The 19,181-nt window shown below is 36.9% G+C and overlaps 1 protein-coding gene across 4 annotated transcripts in view; it reads right to left on the bottom strand.

Moving 5' to 3' along the window:
* LOC150087771 (large proline-rich protein BAG6) overlaps positions 1 to 19,181 on the bottom strand; it is a 321,988-nt gene that overhangs the window by 284,706 nt on the left and 18,101 nt on the right. For all 4 annotated transcript variants that reach the window (XM_090369196.1, XM_090369195.1, XM_090369194.1 and 1 more), the window contains exon 2: positions 3,359 to 3,550. In XM_090369196.1, coding sequence (XP_090225322.1) covers positions 3,359 to 3,421 — 63 coding nt within the window. In that variant the 5' untranslated portion in view covers positions 3,422 to 3,550. The remainder of the gene's footprint in view (positions 1 to 3,358; positions 3,551 to 19,181) is intronic.

The following is a 19,181-nucleotide window of genomic DNA, read 5'->3' on the forward strand; positions in this document are numbered from 1 at the left end:
ACTGATTTATATTTATAGAAATACCATTTTTGCATTCATTTCAGAGCTTTAAATATAATAATATTATTTACTAATGTCAATTCTGAGAGAGCCTGGAACATAACTCTGACTTAATTGCAGCCATTATCAATTCACTGCAGGATGGAAGCCTCCTCAACGATTCATGTTGAGGGAAATGAATCATAATCTGCCACGATGGTCCAGTGTGGTTTGACAGATCACTGATGTTTTTTGTAACAGTTCCTTCAGGAATAGACCCATTGTAAACTGAAGGCTACCTGTACATGGTGACTTTCTGAATTCCTCAGTGAATTCTGTCATCGGGCTTGAGTCCACAGGAATAGTACAAAAAGGTTTTTTTTTTAAGTTACAATGTAATTACAATATTACTAATGTTATAAAATTTAGAAAATACACTTTTTTTTTACTACCTTTAATTATTATCATATCAGTTAGAAACAAATGCGTTATAAAAATTTCACAACATTAAGTCATATCAAATATTCGTAAAATTTTTAATTTTTATACTGACTTGCAAATAAATCTAATTTAAAACATCACATGAAAAAGTATATTTCTTTGAAACTGATGTTATCAATGAAGGGCTATCATGACACTGTGTTTGAATAATGAAAAGGGAAATGTCATAATAGATGAGGATGAATAAATAGAGCTTGAAAAGACAATTTGAAGTGACGATAAAATGTGGAAAACAAAAAAAGGGGAACTCATGCAAAAAGTGTAGAAACACTGGTAATCAAAGTTATAAAAGGCAAAATAGAGACATTACAGAGCAGTTAAAAAAAAAGAAAAAAAAAAGAAGCAGGTCTGGTTCCTCAAGATTTTTGGGGAGGGAGGGGAATCATGTTCATAAAATTACGGGATAGAATGAAAAGAATATAATCAGCAAGAATTCCTAAAAATTACGAGAACTAAAATATCACATATTACAAGACAAAATGCAGGATAAAACTTGGAAGTTGTAACATTTCTATATACTTTGGAAGGACCTTTCTTCCATTCTATATACCTTTAGCCATAATTATGAGAACATCCTTTGAATTGGGGGTAGTCCCCACAGACTGGAGATGTGCAAATGTATCCCCAATTCACAAAGGGGACTCAAAGGATGACAAGTAATTACAGACCTGTTAGTTTGACTTCTGTTCCAGGGAAAATAATGGAGTCACTGGTTAAAGAAGCATTGCAGGATCATCTAGACAAGACAGTAGTAATAATTCAGGTTTGTCAAGGAGAAGTCTTGTCTAACCAATTTGATTGGATACTATGATGTGGTCACAAAGGAACTGGATGCAAAAAATAATTTTGTTATCATATACTTGGATTTCAGGAAAGCTTTTGATACTGTACAAATTAGCTACTGTACAATTTGACTACTGTACAAATTGGAGCAGTATGGCATTAAGGGTAAGTTGCTACAATGGATAAAAGGATGGTTGAGGGGGAGAGAACAGAAAGTGGTAATCAATGGATACTGCTCTACTTGGACTAATGTTATTAGTGGTGTCCCTCAGGGTTAGGTGTTGGGCCCATTGTTGTTTTGTATATTTATCAATGATATTGATGAAGGTATATCAGGCTTAATGTCCAAGTTTGCAGATGATACAAAGGTTGACAGGGTCGTTAATAACAATAATGACAATATGCTGCTGCGACAGGATCTAGAAAAGTTGGATAGATGGCCTGAGAAGTGGCAACTGAAGTTTAACATTGACAAATGCAAAGTACTGTATATGGGTAACAGTAACACCAGAGAAATGTACCAACTGGGTGGTGTTACACTTAGGGTAGTGGAGAATGAAAGAGATCTCGGGGTAAATGGGTAGTCATATATGAAGTTTTCTGACAGTGCAGACAGACTACCAGAGTAGGTCATGGATAAGGCAGGTGATTATCCCTTGTATAAGACAAATGTGGAAAACAAAAAAAAAAAAAAAAAAAGGCCACATTTTGAGTACTGCATACAGGTCTGGAAGCCTCATTTTTGGAAGGATGTAGAGTTGCTAGAATGAGTACAGAGAAGGGCAAAAAGACTGGTGAAGGAAACAAAGGGGTTCTCTTATGAAGAAAGGTTTAAGTTCTGCAAACTAACTTCTGCAGACTAGGCATCTTTGAGGTGATCTAATTGAGGTGTATGAGGCCTTGAATGGATTGAGCAGGCTTGATGCTGATGGGATTCTTTCTCTTGCTCAGATTACAAACCTGAGGGGGCATAGATTCAAACTGAGGAAAGAGAGAGAATAAATGTGTAGAAGTTTGTCTGTAGCCAGCGGGTAGTTGATTGCTGGAACAAACTTTTATCTGTGGTTGTGGAAGTTGATAGCTTAAATAAATTCAAGGTTAGTAAAAACACAGAGCTGCAAGGCTCAATAACTTCTACGTTATTACTATATATTTAAAAGATTGAGGTAATCTCTTACTCTTTTAAATAAATTCAAGGCAGAACTAGACAAACACTTGGAACTGGATCAGTGAAATGGGAAGGGTTTTTTTTTTTTTTTGGCCGATGCTGTATAAGCTTTCTTTCTGGCATCATGTGTTTCTACTAATGCTAATGGATATACAAAAATACTATAAAATTCACAAAATACTATGATTATAAAACTGCCTAAGTAACACACCACCTCAAATAAATAGCTCTTCCCTAATCATATCGTTGCCATTTATAATGAAGTTTCTCAAGAATGGCAGTAGCTTTTGAGAATTTACCTTATTAGGTTTTACATAAAGAGGTGTATACATCCTGGTATGGTTAATTTATATTTTTATTGGGAATAAGGCTTTTTCAACTCTCATTTTAAAACAAAATTTTATAATAAATGTTATAATTGAAATTATAATTGAAATGTTATAAATGAACTGAATGAATTTAAATGTTATAATTGAAATTTCTACAAATTTCAGTACCTCTCTCTTTCAAAGAAATATTTTGAAGGCTAAAAACAGCAAATAAGTTATAGTTTAAACCAGTGGTACACAACTTTTCCAAAATGTGGATCCACAATTCAATTAATCTGTTCTCACAATCTGTTTTTGTAACTTGAATGAATGCTATGCAGTTTAAGGTTTAAAAAAGTGTACATGAATTTATTAGAAGATACATTTTTATATTCATTATATTATTTTTTTCATAATCTCCTCTCCATTCCCTCTAGAATATTTTAGAAGCTCTTCAGGAATCATATTATCCAGCTGGGTACCAGTGCTTTAAACACACACACACACATAAAACAGTTTTTCCAATGAATTTATTCATTGAAAAAACTGTTTTCTCTTTAATTTGAACAACTATATTCAATTCTGTTCCTTCGTTCTTGAGTAAAAAATGCATACTTACTTCTTCTGGTACTGAATAAGTATGATTTTGAGAATCTAAGGTCTTTACAGTAACCTCCAACATTGTATCTTCAAAGATAAAAATTTTTAGACTAATCAAGCTATTTCCAATTATAACAGATACTTTATATCTTCTAACAGCACTCTTATTTTCATAACTTCTAAAATGGAAAACAGAAGCAGAGTGCCTAACCTACAATTAAAAAAGAAAACATTATTGCAAACAGTAAAGTGCTAAATTTAACTAAAAGCAAACTTGTTCACGGGTAGAATTTCATGTCACACTCAAACTTTTTATATAAATTACCTTTAAGAGTTTATAAAAATGTACCTCAAACTACAAATAAAAAAATTAAAACTTCAAATTAATAATCAAGCAAAATGAAATGTTCTATCTATTAAATAAATTACTACTACTAGGACCATCTTTTTCTAGAAGGATTTTTTGCCCAAACAAATTTCTTTAAGTTGCCTTGAGAAACACTATTTTTCATTGGGCAGACACACTCAGTTGCCCAAGGAATTCCCAAATCAACTGCAGTACCTCCACTAACCTTGACTGCCCTTTGCATGAACAAGGAGCAAAAAGTAACAGTTGACACATACCATCTACTAACTCCATTGACACCCTTCTCTAGGGTGTTGGAATTACTGTTACTCTTCATATAACATCTCCCACTAACATCTCTTATTAATAACTACTGAATTCATACTATCTATACCAGAGGTAGGCAACCTGCGGCTCTAACTTTTAGCTCATTTAAGCACAATTTGAAATGGAATTAGAGGACTTAAAAATCAAGGACATATGGAGTGCACGGCAAGACTGCCTTAAAACTGAATTTGAGGAGGCAAAAGGCTTCAATTCTACACAAATGGACAGCGACAGATGAGTTGAAAATGAAAGACCAAATTGTGTTCGAAGTTCGATTAGCTTACCGGACACGTATATAAATTTGAAAATATTTGCATTTGAACTTCTCTCAGGTTTTGGTTTGACAAATTTCTGCTGGCAAATATTTTCAAACATGAACCATATTAAAAATAAATCAAGAAACCATCTGAACAATGCAAGTCTCACAGCATGTTTAAAGATGAAAATCACATCATACATGCCTGATATTGAGAGACTCACTGAAGAAGTTCAGCAGCAAAAGTCACATTAATTTCTACCTAATTGGATGTTTATGTTTTTCACTATTAATAAATAATATTCAAAATATATATTTTTTTTAATAAAACACTATTCCATTGTCCACTCTATTCCACTTCTTAAAAACTCTCACACCCCCTCCCCCTCCTCCCAGCTTGAGCTGAGGTGCAGCTCTTTAGATTGTCTTTTTTTTTTTTAATTAGATAAAAAATGGCTCTTCACTCAAAAAAGTTGCCAACCCCTGATCTATACCCCTCACATCCTGACCTGGAAAGACTATACAAAAGGAAAAAAAAAATAAATATAAAAACAGAAAGATATACCCCTTTCCCAATTAAGGTACTAACCTTACAAGTAACCTATAATAACCACACACAAAAACAACTTAAAATGGTAATGAGAGAACACAAAAAGTATGCATGAAAGGGTGACTGCAGATAAGTGAGAAGGAAGGAAAGTGCAAGTAACCGATATGAATGTGCAAAGATCTTCGAGTCCAAATGCATGAAATTCACCCTGTAGCTACTACTTACTACTGGTTCTCTAGATGCCCTTCCTACACTGAGAAATGCAACTTTTCTAACAATTATTAAGAGCAACTAAACAAAAATGGCCATGAGGACAACATAAATAGCCTCATCAAAATTTAGCAATAATATCAGATACATGTAGTGGAGTTGGGAAGAACACAGCCAAATACCAAACGAGATAGGCCCAATGGAGAAGATAAGCTCACTCCTGGAGACCTGGGGGGGGGGGATGTATACTACACATGCACAGGGAATTAATACGTGCCTGGCAGTGGTACTGACGTGTGCTCAAATAGCTGCAGTCAAAGTAACATACAATACCCAGCTCGCTCTCTCTCTCTCTCTCTGTGTGTGTGTGTTGTCTTACTTGCACTTACTAAGCAGAAGCAGAAAAACAGCATGCAAAGGTTGTAAAGCAAAATGAACGAAGGTTGATGGTCAGCTCAATCCCACATTCCCTCCTATGGGCTGAACCCATATCAAACTGCAACTCCCCTCTGCTCTCATCAATTCATCTTCTTTTCTTTTTTTTTTTTTGGGAGGGGGAATGGAGAGGACTCTCCCTCTGAAATCCCAGCGTACTAGATGGCAGCCCCAAATTAGCACTAGCAAAGGCACATGTGCCTAGTATTTCTAGTAATTTGTCTAGTACTTCTCTGTACTAGACAAACATTTGGAACGAATGGATCAGTGAAGTGGGAAGAGTTTTTTTTTTTTTTTGGCTGATGCTGTATTATTCAAGAAAGCAAGCTTATATAGCATCAGCCCAAAAAAAAAAAAAAAAAAACCCTTCCGTTTTCACTGATCCATTTGTTCCAAATGTTTGTCTAGTTCTGCCATAAATTTATTTAAGCTATCAACTTCCACAACAACAGATGAAAGTTTTTTCAGCAATCAACTACCCTCTGGCTAAAGGCAAACTTCCGCACACCTATTCTACAACTGTCTTTCCTCAGTTTGAATCTATGTCCCCTCGGGTCCTTAATCTGAGAAAGCAGAAGTATCCCATCAGCATTGAGCCTGCTCAAACCGTTCAAGACCTTATACACCTCGATCAGATCACCTAGCAAGTGCCTGGTCTCCATATTCTGCAACTTGCAGAAATTAAGCCTTTCTTCGTAAGTACACCACTTTCCTTTCACCAATCTTGTTGCCCTTCTCTGTACATGTTCTAGCAACTCTACATCCTTCCTAAAATGAGGCCTCCAGACTTGTATGCAGTATTCAAAATGTGGGATAATACAAAGGGATAATAACCTCCTTGTTTCTGCTAGCAAAATTCCTATATATATATATATCATTGACAAAATTCTATGACCAGCTCTGGCAGCCAGTCTGAACTGCTCAGAGAACTTCATATCTGACTGCACAATTATCCCCAAGTCTTTTTCATTCTCCACTTCCCTGAGTGAAGTACCAATCGCTACTCGGCCTTTTGGCTAGGATCAAAATGTAATACCACACAGTTGGTACATTTCTCTTGGGTTACTGCTACCCATATGCTACTCAAAAATGCATACTTTGCATTTGTCAATGTTAAACTTCAGTTGCCACTTCTCAGCCCATCTGCCTAACTTTTCTAGATCCTGTTGCATCTGCAAACTTGGACATTAAGCCTGATATACCTTCATTGATATCATTGATAAATACACACAAAACAACAATGGGCCCAGCACCGAATCCTGGGACACTTCAAAAATAACATTAGTCCATGTACAGCAGTGTCCTTTTATTCCCACTTTCTGCCATCTCCCACTCAACCATCCCTTTATCCATTGCAGCAACTTGCCCTTAATGCCATACTGCTCCAATTTGTACAGAAGTGCAACAGTATCAAAGGCTTTCCTGGAATCCAAGTATATAATATCAAAATTATTTTTTTGCATCCAGTTCCTTTGTGACCACATCGTAGTAGTCAATCAAATTGGTCAGAAAGGCTTCCCCTTAACAAACCCATGCTGTCTGAACTATTACTGCAGTCTTGTCTAGGTGATCCTGCATCACCTCTTTAACCAGTGACTCCATTATTTTCCACAGAACAGAAGTTAAACTAATAGGTCTATAATTATTTGTGTCACCCTTTGAGCCACCATTGTGAATTGGAGATACATTTGCACATCTCCAGTCCATGGGGACCTCACCTGAATCTAAAGATGCTCTCATAATTATGGCTAAGGGTTTGCTAACTTCCCTCGCTGCCTCCTTCAATATAATATAGATTCCGTCCACCCCAGGTGCCTTTTTTATGTTTAACTTCAACAATTTCTCCTCCATTTTGCTCTCAGTTATTACAAGATCACTTAGCTCCCTGTTGGAGTTTGATAAACGTCTGGTATTCCCCTCCTTGAATAACTCCTCATGTGTGAACATAAACGCAGAATAATCATTCAGCTTATCAGGTACTTGATCATCAATAGTCAAACGATCTATGTTAAGTGGACCAATCTGATTCATCCCCTTCCTTCTAGAGTTTACATAAGTAAAGAACCCTTTGCTGTTTTTTTTTTTTTTCCATCATTTGCCAAAGATTTCTCATAATCTTCCTTTGCCTGCCTGACCTCCTTTGTGACTTGATTACAGACTTTCTTACGTCTGAAGTAGGCTTCTGTGTCGTATGATAATTTATATGAATCACATGCATTTTTCTTCTCTGCCATGAGCCTCATAAATTCATCTGCCATCCATTTAGGCCTGAACCTTGAACAGTATTTCTTAGTTGGTAGGAAAAGCTTAGTAGCCTCCAAGATTAAGTCCCAGAAGGTTTCCCATTTACAACTGACCATTGGTAACATCAGTTGATCCCACTGTACAGAATTTAAAAACTGTCTGAGACCACTGTCATCACTTTTATGAAAACAAAAATCCTTCCCTTTACCCTTGATGGTAGTTACATCTTTAAGTAAATCCCACATTAGTACACTGTCACCTAGTGGTTCTTTTATATGCAAAATCTTAATGCATGAATAATCATCGCTGATAATCAGATCAAGAATATTACTCCCTCTGGTTACCCCTCAAACATGTTGCTGTAGAAAACAATTCTCCAAGAAATCCATAAAACGCTTGCTAGCATGCAAGTGCCAAACCCACAAGTTCCAATCAATATCTTTCCAGATATTGATTGGAACTTGTAGGTTTGGCAAGACATTCTGATTTACTGGTCCCCTCTATTTCTCTGCACAACTGTTCAATGTACTAATCAGAGTCATTAGACCTATAACACACTCCTACTCTCATTTTCCCTTTCCCAGCATTTATGTCCCACCAAACAGATTGAACATTGCCCTGTCCACCCATGTCAACTGGATGCACTTCCTTAGATTTTATGTGCTTCTTAACTAACAGCATAACCCGTCATCCCTTCCTACTCTGTCTATCCTTTTTGTACACATTGTACTCCCCAAATTCCAATTCTGCACTGCTTATATCTGTGTGACACCATGTCCTGATATCCCAACAATATCTGGCTTTCATACCTTGATCAGCACTTCAAATTTATCAACTATACTTCTAGCATTGGCATACATGCAAGTACACATGCACCTATTCTTAGTTACTCTAACACAGCCCATGTATTTACGTGTCCATGATGACTCCCAGCAGCTCTTGAAATCCCTAGCAACTTGCTCTCTTGGCTGCTGCTCATTACAATAGATGCAGTGCGAGAATCACTTTAGCCTCTGCCTGCAGCTACTGTTAATCTTTTAGTCTGTGAATACCCCCAAGCCAGCAGTTTTCCAACCCACATAACACTGCCTCAATAGCATCAGCAAATATTCTTGCACCCTTTATATTTAAGTGTATCCCATCCCTGTAGAAGCAGTTTCTCCTGTTAGCAAATTCAGACCACACTGAAAAAAATTCTGCACTGTGAGCCTTGCACAATCTCTCCAGAGCAGAATTGATTGACAAGGCTCTTATCATATATTCCTTCCTATCGTGGGTGGGCAGAATTGCAGACACTTTCAAATTTAACCCTAAAGCATGACTATTTTTTCAGTAGTGACCTGTACTTAAGTAAATCTGCAGATCTCTTACTCTTAAGGTCATTAGTGCCAACATGTATAATATCACCTTTAGTGTCCTTAAAAGTTGATATCTGCCCTACAATGTCATCAACTTTTACCCCTGGCAGACATGCCCTGGTCCTGTTCCACCTATCTTTTTTCATAATATATTCCCCGTCTTGCTGACAATAGAGTCACCAACAATAACTACTTCCTGTGGGATCAATGCATTCTGCCTTGGAGACTGCCGATATGTTGCCTGATGCTCAGGAGTGAGCTCTGGCGTTGAGTTGGGCAGCTGAGAGCTTGATAGGCCCCTCATATTAATTTCTTTGAGGGCACATGCCCTACACTTCAAACTCTTAATAGACACCCATCAGAACACTGAGTTAGCAGTTAATTTCTTCCCAGGTCTCTGCAGCTAGCACGCACAAAGACATCCTCCTTGGCTAGATCATGTTCTGTTCTAGATAGTTCTGCAAACATTTTCACATTTCGCACATTTTTTTAGACTGATGTGTTGAAGAATCACCCCCTTCTGTTCTCCCGCGAGCCACAGCACTCTTGCTACTTTGTGCTCATTGCTTTGCTGCTCTAGTCATGATTCCATTAAAAGTATAATTTAATTACCGTATTTTCTGGCTTATAAGAAATACTTGGAAAATCACCCTGCGTCTTATATGGTCAATGTCAGATTAGGCCTAAAGACTACCAGCAATGCATTTTCGATGACGCAGTGCAGGTAAACTGAGTTCTGAAAACTTCCCTTTGAAATTCACACCAATTTTACTTAAGATTTATCTGTTGAAATATATTTTTAACAATTATCAGTGGTTACAATCTATGGCAACAATACATACCAATAATCTTTTTTTTTTGTGGAAAATTTGTTGAAATCTGCGTGATATGAATCTCACAATCAGATGTAAGTAAAAACTTGTTTCATTTTCCCATGGTTTGCTTCCTCTATAATATGATCTCGCGCTTTTATGGTATTCCTCTATGATATCGCGCTTTTATGGTATGGTATGGCGGGCTAATTAGACTGGATTGGGATTTTTCAATTCCAATCGTCTTTTACAAAGAGAAAGTGACGCCCGTATTTGTCTTGGGTGAGTAAGAATTTTTCTGTTACGTTACTTCTGTCAGGTTTTTTTCAGAAACAAACATTTCATTATTGGTTGAACATTTACCCAAGCATTTACCATTATTTTGAGAAAAATATATTACCATATTTAATTTTATTATTATTATTTTCTTTATCAATAATGTTTTTATAAATTTCAGGACACGCTGTTATGGAGTTGTTGAGAAGGCATTGCTACACAATTGCCTTTAAATTACAAGTAATAGATTTGCAAAGCAATATGGGAACCGTGCTGCTGAAAGACATTTTGGACCACCTCCTACCGAGAAAATGGTACGTGCCTGGCGAAAGCAAGAGGAGAAACTTCGACAAGCAATAATGTCAAAACACAACCTTCGCAAGCAAAAAGCTAGATGGGAGGAACTGGATAATGAGATGAAGATGTGGGTTACAGATCAGAGGAGCCAAGGTATTGTGGTAACGACTAAAAATATCATTTCTGAATATAAATTGAGGGCAGCTGCAAGAGGGCATGATGATTTTACAGGTGCTATAGATTTATGAAGAGACACGGATTAGCGATGCGAACAAGAACAAAAATAGCACAGAAAATGCCTGAGGAGTACAAAAACAAAATTATTGATTTTCACCGATATATTATCAAAGTCAGAAAAGAAAATGACTTTGAACTTAGTCAAATTGCAAATATGGATGAAGTTCTATTGACGTTTGACGTTCCCTCTAATAAGAGGGTTGATTTTAAGGGTGCTAAATCTGTGACCATTAAAACTTCCGGCAATGAGAAATCCCATTTTACAGCAGTGCTGGCATGTTGTGCCGATGGCACCAAGTTACCACCATTACTAATATTTAAAAGGAAAACAATGCCGAGAGAAAGCATTCCAGCAGGAGTTTTTATTCAAGTTCATCCCAAAGGATGGATGGATGAGCATGGTGTGAGGTTTTGGCTGGAAAAGGTGTGGTCACGCCATCCTGGTGGACTTCGCAAGAAGCCGTCGCTTCTCATGTGGGATCAGTTCCGGTCTCACCTAACTAATTGTACTAAGATAAGATTAAAAAGTTTAAACACGCAAATGGCTGTAATATTCCTGGAGGGTTAACGGGTCAATTGCAAACCCTGGATGTCTCAATAAATAAGCCTTTCAAGGACTACATGCGTGAAGAATGGAATAAATGGATGATGCTTCCACAGCATGAACTAACATCAACAGGGTGCATCAAAAGACCTACCATTGTACAGGTTTACCAGTGGGTCAAAAATGCTTGGAATGAAATTAAAATGGAGACAATAGTACGATCGTTTAAGTGTGGCATAATCAATGCTCTTGACGGCACAGAAGACAACCTTTTGTATGAAGAAACAGATTCATCTGACAGAGATCGCTCATAACATGGACAATGGTGACATTGAATATCTTGAATATTATGATGATTTTAGGGTTTAAGGATAAATGAAAATGTCTGACATTTCATAATCTTTAGAACAAATAAATATTTTTAAAAATTTCTTGTGTTTTATGAATTGAATAAAAACTCCACGTTGTAAGTCCATTTAATAAAAAATTTTTAAAAAATAAATGTAACTCTATTTAATTGATTTTTAATACCTACTCCCTGATTACGTCCCATATCACGGCATGTCGCCATATTTGTGTTTACATCAGTTGGTAAAAGATCGCTTCTTAGTTTCACCGTAAACAGTATCGAAAGATAATAGAAGGGTTATTATTTTTTCCAAAATACGTGGCCAAAACTAGGGTGCGTCTTGTATGCCCATGCATCTTATAAGCCGGAAAATACGGTAATAATGAAATTTAATAAGATTAATAAATTTTAGTGATTAATTAATAATACTATACTATACTACAAAGTATAAATGAATAGTACAGATGACTCTCCTCAAAATTTGTTGATTTGTTGAGAAATATTGTTGATTCACATGTATTTTGGGAAATACATGTCAAGGAAATTTATTCCAGAGAACAGAAGAGGGTTAAATAAGGAAGAGAAAAGTTGGTTCTGTGAATTTGGAGTTGGACAGTGAACAGATTTTGACTAGCTGCAACATGTGTTTGAAATGGTTTGCAAGGGAGTGCGGAAAATCACAAATGCTAATTCCGAAGAATTGTGCCCATGGAAGTATCTGCATAATAAGATATTCACACTTGCTTGCCCATTCCATCTGCATTTAGGGACTCTCGTCATACTCTTCACAATCGTCTGTACTTTGTTTTAATTGCAGACAGAGTTAAAACAAAGTATTCTTTTATGGTTTGCTACCCTGAAACACCCTTTGAAGTTATTTAGACTTGTTTCCCTGGCTTTATATTTCTGCTCATTTAAAACGTTGTCACCATCACGACATCTGAGAGTTTGAATAAATTCAAGAAAGAACTACACATTGTTGAAGATGGACATAAAAAAGGTACCTGGGATGGATGGAATCTATCCAATTACAGGTGATCCCCGCTTAACGCTGATAATTCGTTCCGGAAAAACAGAGTGCTAAGTGAGCACCGTATTCCTGTAACGTAACATATGTATTTGTGAGTCGTGGTCAATACCACCGTGACTCAAATAATAAATAGTAGTGAAAAGACACTAAATGTCAGTCAAAATATTTAATATTAAAAATCAGTACATATAAAATATTCTCCGTTACATACATGTATAATTACGTGGTAAATAACTACATTACGTAACGAAATTAGACTTAAAATGCCAATTAAAATCATGAATCTATTGATCCGATGGCCCTGGGCTGTTGAGTTTTCGTATCTTTGGTTGATTTTGGGTTGTATTTTGGCCTTCTTCCTAGTAAACTAAAAAGGGTTTTACTTTAAAATCCCCCACAGCGTTATAACTCAACAATAAAGTCAACTGATCCTTCGCTGCTTTGAAGCCTGGCATGTTTTTTTCTTCTTTCGATATGAAACTTCTTTTAAGCATTCGTTTCCAAAAAAGGCCTGTTTCATCTATGTTAAAAACTTGAGAAGTATAACACCTCTCTTCAATAATTTTAAGAAGTTCTTTTTTGAAAGTTTCAGCTCCTTCTTGATCTGCACTTGTGGCTTCTCCCTGGATTTTAAATATATCAAACCAGCCCTTACTAGCTTTAAATGGTTCTACATTTTTTTTTAAGGTGAACTTTCTTCAGATCATCATATAGGCTAATCGTTTTTATTTAATAATATTTACATACAATTGTTCCACATGTTTAATACATGTGAAGGAAGCTTGTTTCAGAAAACGGAAGTTGCAAGGATAAATGAGGAAGAAAAGTTGGGTCTGTGACTTTTAAGTTGCACAGTAAATGGATGTTGACTGGTTGCAGTACGTGTTCAGACTGATTTAGAAGAAAGAGTTGAATTATAGAAGCCAATTTAGAAAAACAGTGTTCATGGAAGTACTGATAGGAAAGGCATGCAACAGAAACAGAACATATGAGATAGAGTGGAAGGACTTTATAAGAGATGGGTCATAAATTAACCTAACTGCCCTCTTTTGAATGGAGCCTAGAAGCCTGAGAGAGTTTATGAGGGACCACCCCAGATATGAGAATGATATTCCAAGGTAGGGCAGATTTTAAATTTGTATAGAATGAGTAGCTGTTTAGAAGAAAAGTAATGCCAAGAGTTAAAGAGAAAACCCAGATTTTTAGATGCAGAGGAAACAATATTTGTGATGAGCTTGTGTCAAGACAGATTGAGTCAGGGCAATCCCTAATAGAGATATGTGGTCTTGTCTAGAAATCTGAATGTCATTGACGATGAGCACAGGAGCAAAAGAACACTTCTGCAAGATATAAGACAGGACTGAGTTTTAGAACGACTGAAATTAACTAAGTTATCTTTACCCCCCAGGAGAATTGCCTAGAGATCAGCATTTAAGGAGCTGGTAATGGATATTCAAGAAGTTGAAGTTTGTGAAGGGCAAGGTTTCCCAAAACTGGAAGGTGGAATGCAATGCACTTATCATCAGCAAAACTATGGATAGGATTTCCAGTCAGTGGAAGGTCATTAATAGTCAGTTCTGCTATAACATGCATTTTGGCAATGTGAATTTGCTCCAACGCGACTGATATATTAGGGAACAATGCGAGTATAACACGATTTTCAAGTTAGCTCATGTGCGATCAATTTTGTCTGTGAGTAACACCAGGTGAACGCAAAACTTGGCACCAAGCTGAACGTATTTACAAAGCTTAAATGCCAAAGTCAGAGGTGTAAGAGCTATATTTCCCATTTAATGTAGTTGTATTGGTCGGAGACACTGTTGTCATTCACTGTATACACAAGATATTGTAGGCCGACTCATGTTTTTAGGAGCTCACATTTTTCAGTTCGAACAGAAAATTCATGAAGTATGATAGCGTGAACAATAAAAACAATTTGCAGGTCCCGGTTTATTGAACTTTTCTGTTAGTGCAACTGTATCTGTGGTGCGAATGAAGATGGGCTCATCTCTTGCATGACTACGTGGCCTACCTTGACCTCAGGAACAGCTCCTCCTTCAGACCTTCATTCACTCCATTCCTTGTAAACAAAGAAGCTTTCAGTGCTTTCCTACAATTTTGTGCAGCTCTTTTCAAGTGTAGAAGACACCTTCTGGCCACTGCTTCCACATCTGTCATCCCACTGGCTCCTGACTAGCCAGCTCATTTGGGCCACACCCGAATCCAGTCTTTTCCACAATCAGGCATATAACCTCAAGATCATTGCAAACCCCTTTGGGTACAATTTCATCACAAACCACTTTGTTGATGTGGGATATCTCTGTGCCTGCACTCTTCCTCTTTTGGGAAGGAGTGCCTTCTTTGTCGACGCTCATTCCTGTTTCTATCTGTTAATAACTTGCAATCTTGCTGTGCTTACTCATCCTTCTCAAGGATGTTCTCCCACTAGCGGCTCTGATTTCCTGCTTGCCTGGGGAACTTGCTCTGTGTGGCCACTATTTCTCAACACTTTTTATCCCCCTTCCCTCTATCCTTACTTCATTTCTTGGATCATCTCTCTCCTTCCTTAGAAGGAGGGGGATGACACTCCTCATGCCGTGAATGGATGCTGGAATGCCCCTTCCTGGTGAGGCGACCTTCTAGTAACTAAGTGGCCAGATGAACAACACTATATTCACGATACCCATACTACTCACCTTCATCTGGCCTTGGCAAATTTTGCTACTTTACAGTACACTTGGACATGATTTTGTGGGGACCACTGGTACCACCGACAGATGCAGACTATATCCACTATTTTCTGTTAGTGCAATCTAATTATAAACGAGTAGTAACCTCGGTTTTATTGAGATAATATCGACAGCTGGAATTTTGTGGGTTTTTATGTTAATATGGTGAAATGTGTTTCCCCTTCCACAAAATCTTCAATCATATGAAAAACAAATTTTCAGAATCTTCTGTTTGTTCCTATTCTTTAAGCTTCCTATTTTTAATGTGCAAAATTGTTACTGTGTATCTCACTTGTGCAATTTGTGTGTGCCGTGTTTGTTGTTTATCATTATTACTGTTTTAAATTTTACATACATAATACATAGATGTATTATTAAATTTTACATAGATGTACACTAACCTGGCCTCCGTAGCCGAGTGGTCAAGAGCGGGAGTGCAGTGGCACACGCTCTTTGAGTAGACCGGGGTTCAAGCCCCTGACTGCTAAATACGGTCGATCTGCCAACACATACTGGACCAGCATGGCAGATTATGGTCCAATTCCCTCGGCATGAATTGTTGAGGAAGCTTCCATCCTGCAGTGGGTTGATAATGGCTGCAATTTACTTTTTTTTTTTTTTTTTATGTCTACTATTTTCTGTTAGTGCAATCTAATTATAAACGGGTAGTAACCTCAGTTTTATTGCAATAATACTGATAGCTGGAATTCTGTGGGATTTTATGTTAATACGTTGAAATGTGTTTCCCCTTCCACAAAATCTTCAATCATATGAAAAAAATTTTCCGAATCTTCTGTTTATTCCTATTTTTAATGCATGAAATTGTTACTGCATATCTCACTTGTGCAATTTGTGTGTGTGCCATGTTTGTCATTATTGATTGTTTATCTTTATTACTCTTTTAAATTTTACAATTCAAAAAAAAAAAAAAAAAAGTCGGTGAACAGAAATATCAGTTAGTAAGTATATATATCACAGTGCTATATTTTTACTGTAATATTTATTTATTGATTAGAAATTTAATATGTTTAAACATGTGTTAGCAATTTTATTCTGTTTCTAACTTTTTTTTACTGTTTTACTTACTACACCGAACTTTTTTTTTTTTTTTTTTTGTGCTCTGCCCTTATCCCTATTTATCCGATAAGCCCTGTTGTTTTTAATGCGCGATATATATATATTTTTTTTTTATATAAAGCCCAAACATGAGAGGTATTAGAACCTATAGTACTTAGTACTGTGCTTGGGTTGGAGGTTGAGAAGACAAAAGAAGATATTTGTTGACATTGTACTTGAACTTCTGTGGACTGTAATTTACAGGAAATACATATGAAGGAAGGTTGTTCCAGAAAATGGCAGTTGAATGAATAAACGAGGAAGATGAAAAGTTGGTTCTGTGAGTTAAGTTAGACGGTAAATGGATGTTGGCTGGTGGTGGCACGTGTTCGGACTGTTTTGAAAGAGAGAGCGGGAATTATAGAAGCCAATTCAGAAGAACAGTGCCCATGGAAATATCTGTAGAAGAGGCATGAAGCAGAAACAGCGAGTGGAGAGACTCTGTTAGAGATGAATCATTAATTAACCTAACTGCCCTCTTCTGAACAGAATCAAGAAGCCTGAGAGAGGTTTTGGGGGCACCACCCCAGATGTGGGAACAGTATTCCATAGTAGGGTGGATTTTCGATTTGTAGAGAGTGAACAGCTGTTTTGAAGAAAAGTAATGCCGTGAGCGAAAGAGAAAACCAAGTTTTTTAGATGCTGAGGAAGCAATATTTGTAATGTGCTTGTGGCAAGAGAGATTAGAAGTCTGGGTAATCCCCAAAAGAGATATATCATTTTGTCTAGAAATCAGATTGTTACCAAAGATAAGCATAGGAGCAGAACAATCCTTTTTGCGAGATATAAAACAAGACTGAGTTTTAGAAGGATTGAAATCAACTAAGTTGTCTTTGCCCCGATAGAGAATTACCTGGAGATCGGCATTTAAGGAATTGGTAGCAGACATTTGAGAAGTTAACACTGATTGAGCACGGCAAGGTTTCTCAAAATGGAAAGTGCAATGTGCTATCATCAGCAAAACCATGGATAAGATTTCCAGTCAATGGAAGAAGGTCATTAATATACAAGAGGAAAATAGTGGGAGAAAGAACTGAACCTTGGGGGACACCAGCATTAGTGGAGAAGTTAGAAGACAGAGAGCCATTGACCATCACCTTCAGTGAGCGATCAGAGAGAAAACTGGATAACTAATTACAAAAAACAATTGGCAAGCCATAAGATGGAAGCTTGTTTAGAAGACCTTTATGCTAAACACAATCGAAAGCCTTTGAGATGTCAAGAGCAACTGCTTGTGTTTCACTGAACTTTTCCATTGAATTAGTCCATAAATGGGTAACATATGCCAGTATATCACCAGTGGATCGACACTGACAGAATCCATACTGGCGATTGTTGATCAGACGTTAAGAGTTGGCGATTAATTGATTTCTCCATTACTTTAGAAAGAGTAGAAGTAATTGCAATGGGACGATAATTGGATGGGAGGGATTTGTCACCTTTTTAGGAACTGGCTGGATATGCCATAATGCAGAGATTTTTAGGAACACATGTACTACATTATAGCAGAACTGACTGTATACAACAAGAAGAAGAAAAGCGTGGCAGAAAGAACTGAACCTTGGTGAATACTAGCATTAGTGGAGAAGTTAGACAGAGAGCCATCCATCATCACCTACAGAAAACAGTCAGAAAGAAAACTGGATACTCAATTGTAAAAAATAGTCATTAAACCATAAGATGGAAGCTTGTTTAGAAAAGTTTTGTCAAATGATCAAAAGCCTTAGAAACATCAATAGCAACTTCTTCATATTTGCCAAACTTTTCCACTGAATTTGTTCAGAGATTGGTAATATAAGTCAATATATCACAAGTGAATCAACACTGATGGAATCCATATTGGCAATCATTGGTCAGAATGGAAGGTTTCAAGATAGTTTATGAGTTGATGGTTAAAGCCATTACTCTGGAAAAAGTAGATGTCAATAGATGAAGAGGATTTGTAGAAATTGCCTGGATATGAGAAAATTTCCAAACAGAATGAAAAACATCAGAAAACATCAGTGAAATAAAGTGTAAAAAGGTGACGCATAAGAGGAGTAAGCTCAGGAGCACAGGTTTGAAGAAATACCATTCAGATCTGGAGCTTTTTTGACATCGAGGCTATTCAAAATCCTTCAGACATTCTTTTTGATAAAAACCACAGAAAGCACTGAGAATGGTAGGAGGTGGTTTAAGACAATCACCAATACAAGCAGGACCATTCTTATGAACAGGCATGAGGTGCTAGCCTGAGGCCTCATCATAGGGCCCTCGCATGGTCTATAATCTCCAATTTTTAAAGCAACTTCTTTTTTTAACGCTCTGATTTAAACTAGGGCTCACTTGTAGCTACCACGTAAACAGAGACTGGTGAAATTTACTGGAAATGTGAATGATTCATTTCTGCAAAAGAACAGATTAATTTCCAGAATAAAGGAAAATTACTCTCACCTAATTCTCTAATAGGGTGTAACACATAATAATATCTCTAACAGTAGAAAACAGGTTGACCACAGCATATTATCTGCATTGGGAATATGCTTTAATCTTTTCCACTGGCTATGAACACAGGAAAGCAGTTGACCAGTGTGACTTCTTGGTACAGTATGTGGGAGTCGGTTGTAAATGTGTTACAGACACCACTAAATTGTGGAATGTCCCTTTAGTTCTTAATTCGTGCATTCTACAGCAGCATCTCAATTACCTAAAGGACAGAGCAACATAGATTTTAGTTCAGTACTGTT

The sequence above is a fragment of the Mastigoproctus giganteus genome, chromosome 3 (genome assembly GCF_048544385.1).
Source record: "Mastigoproctus giganteus isolate SK-2022 chromosome 3, ASM4854438v1, whole genome shotgun sequence".
In the NCBI taxonomy this organism is placed as follows: Eukaryota; Metazoa; Arthropoda; class Arachnida; order Uropygi; family Thelyphonidae; genus Mastigoproctus; species Mastigoproctus giganteus.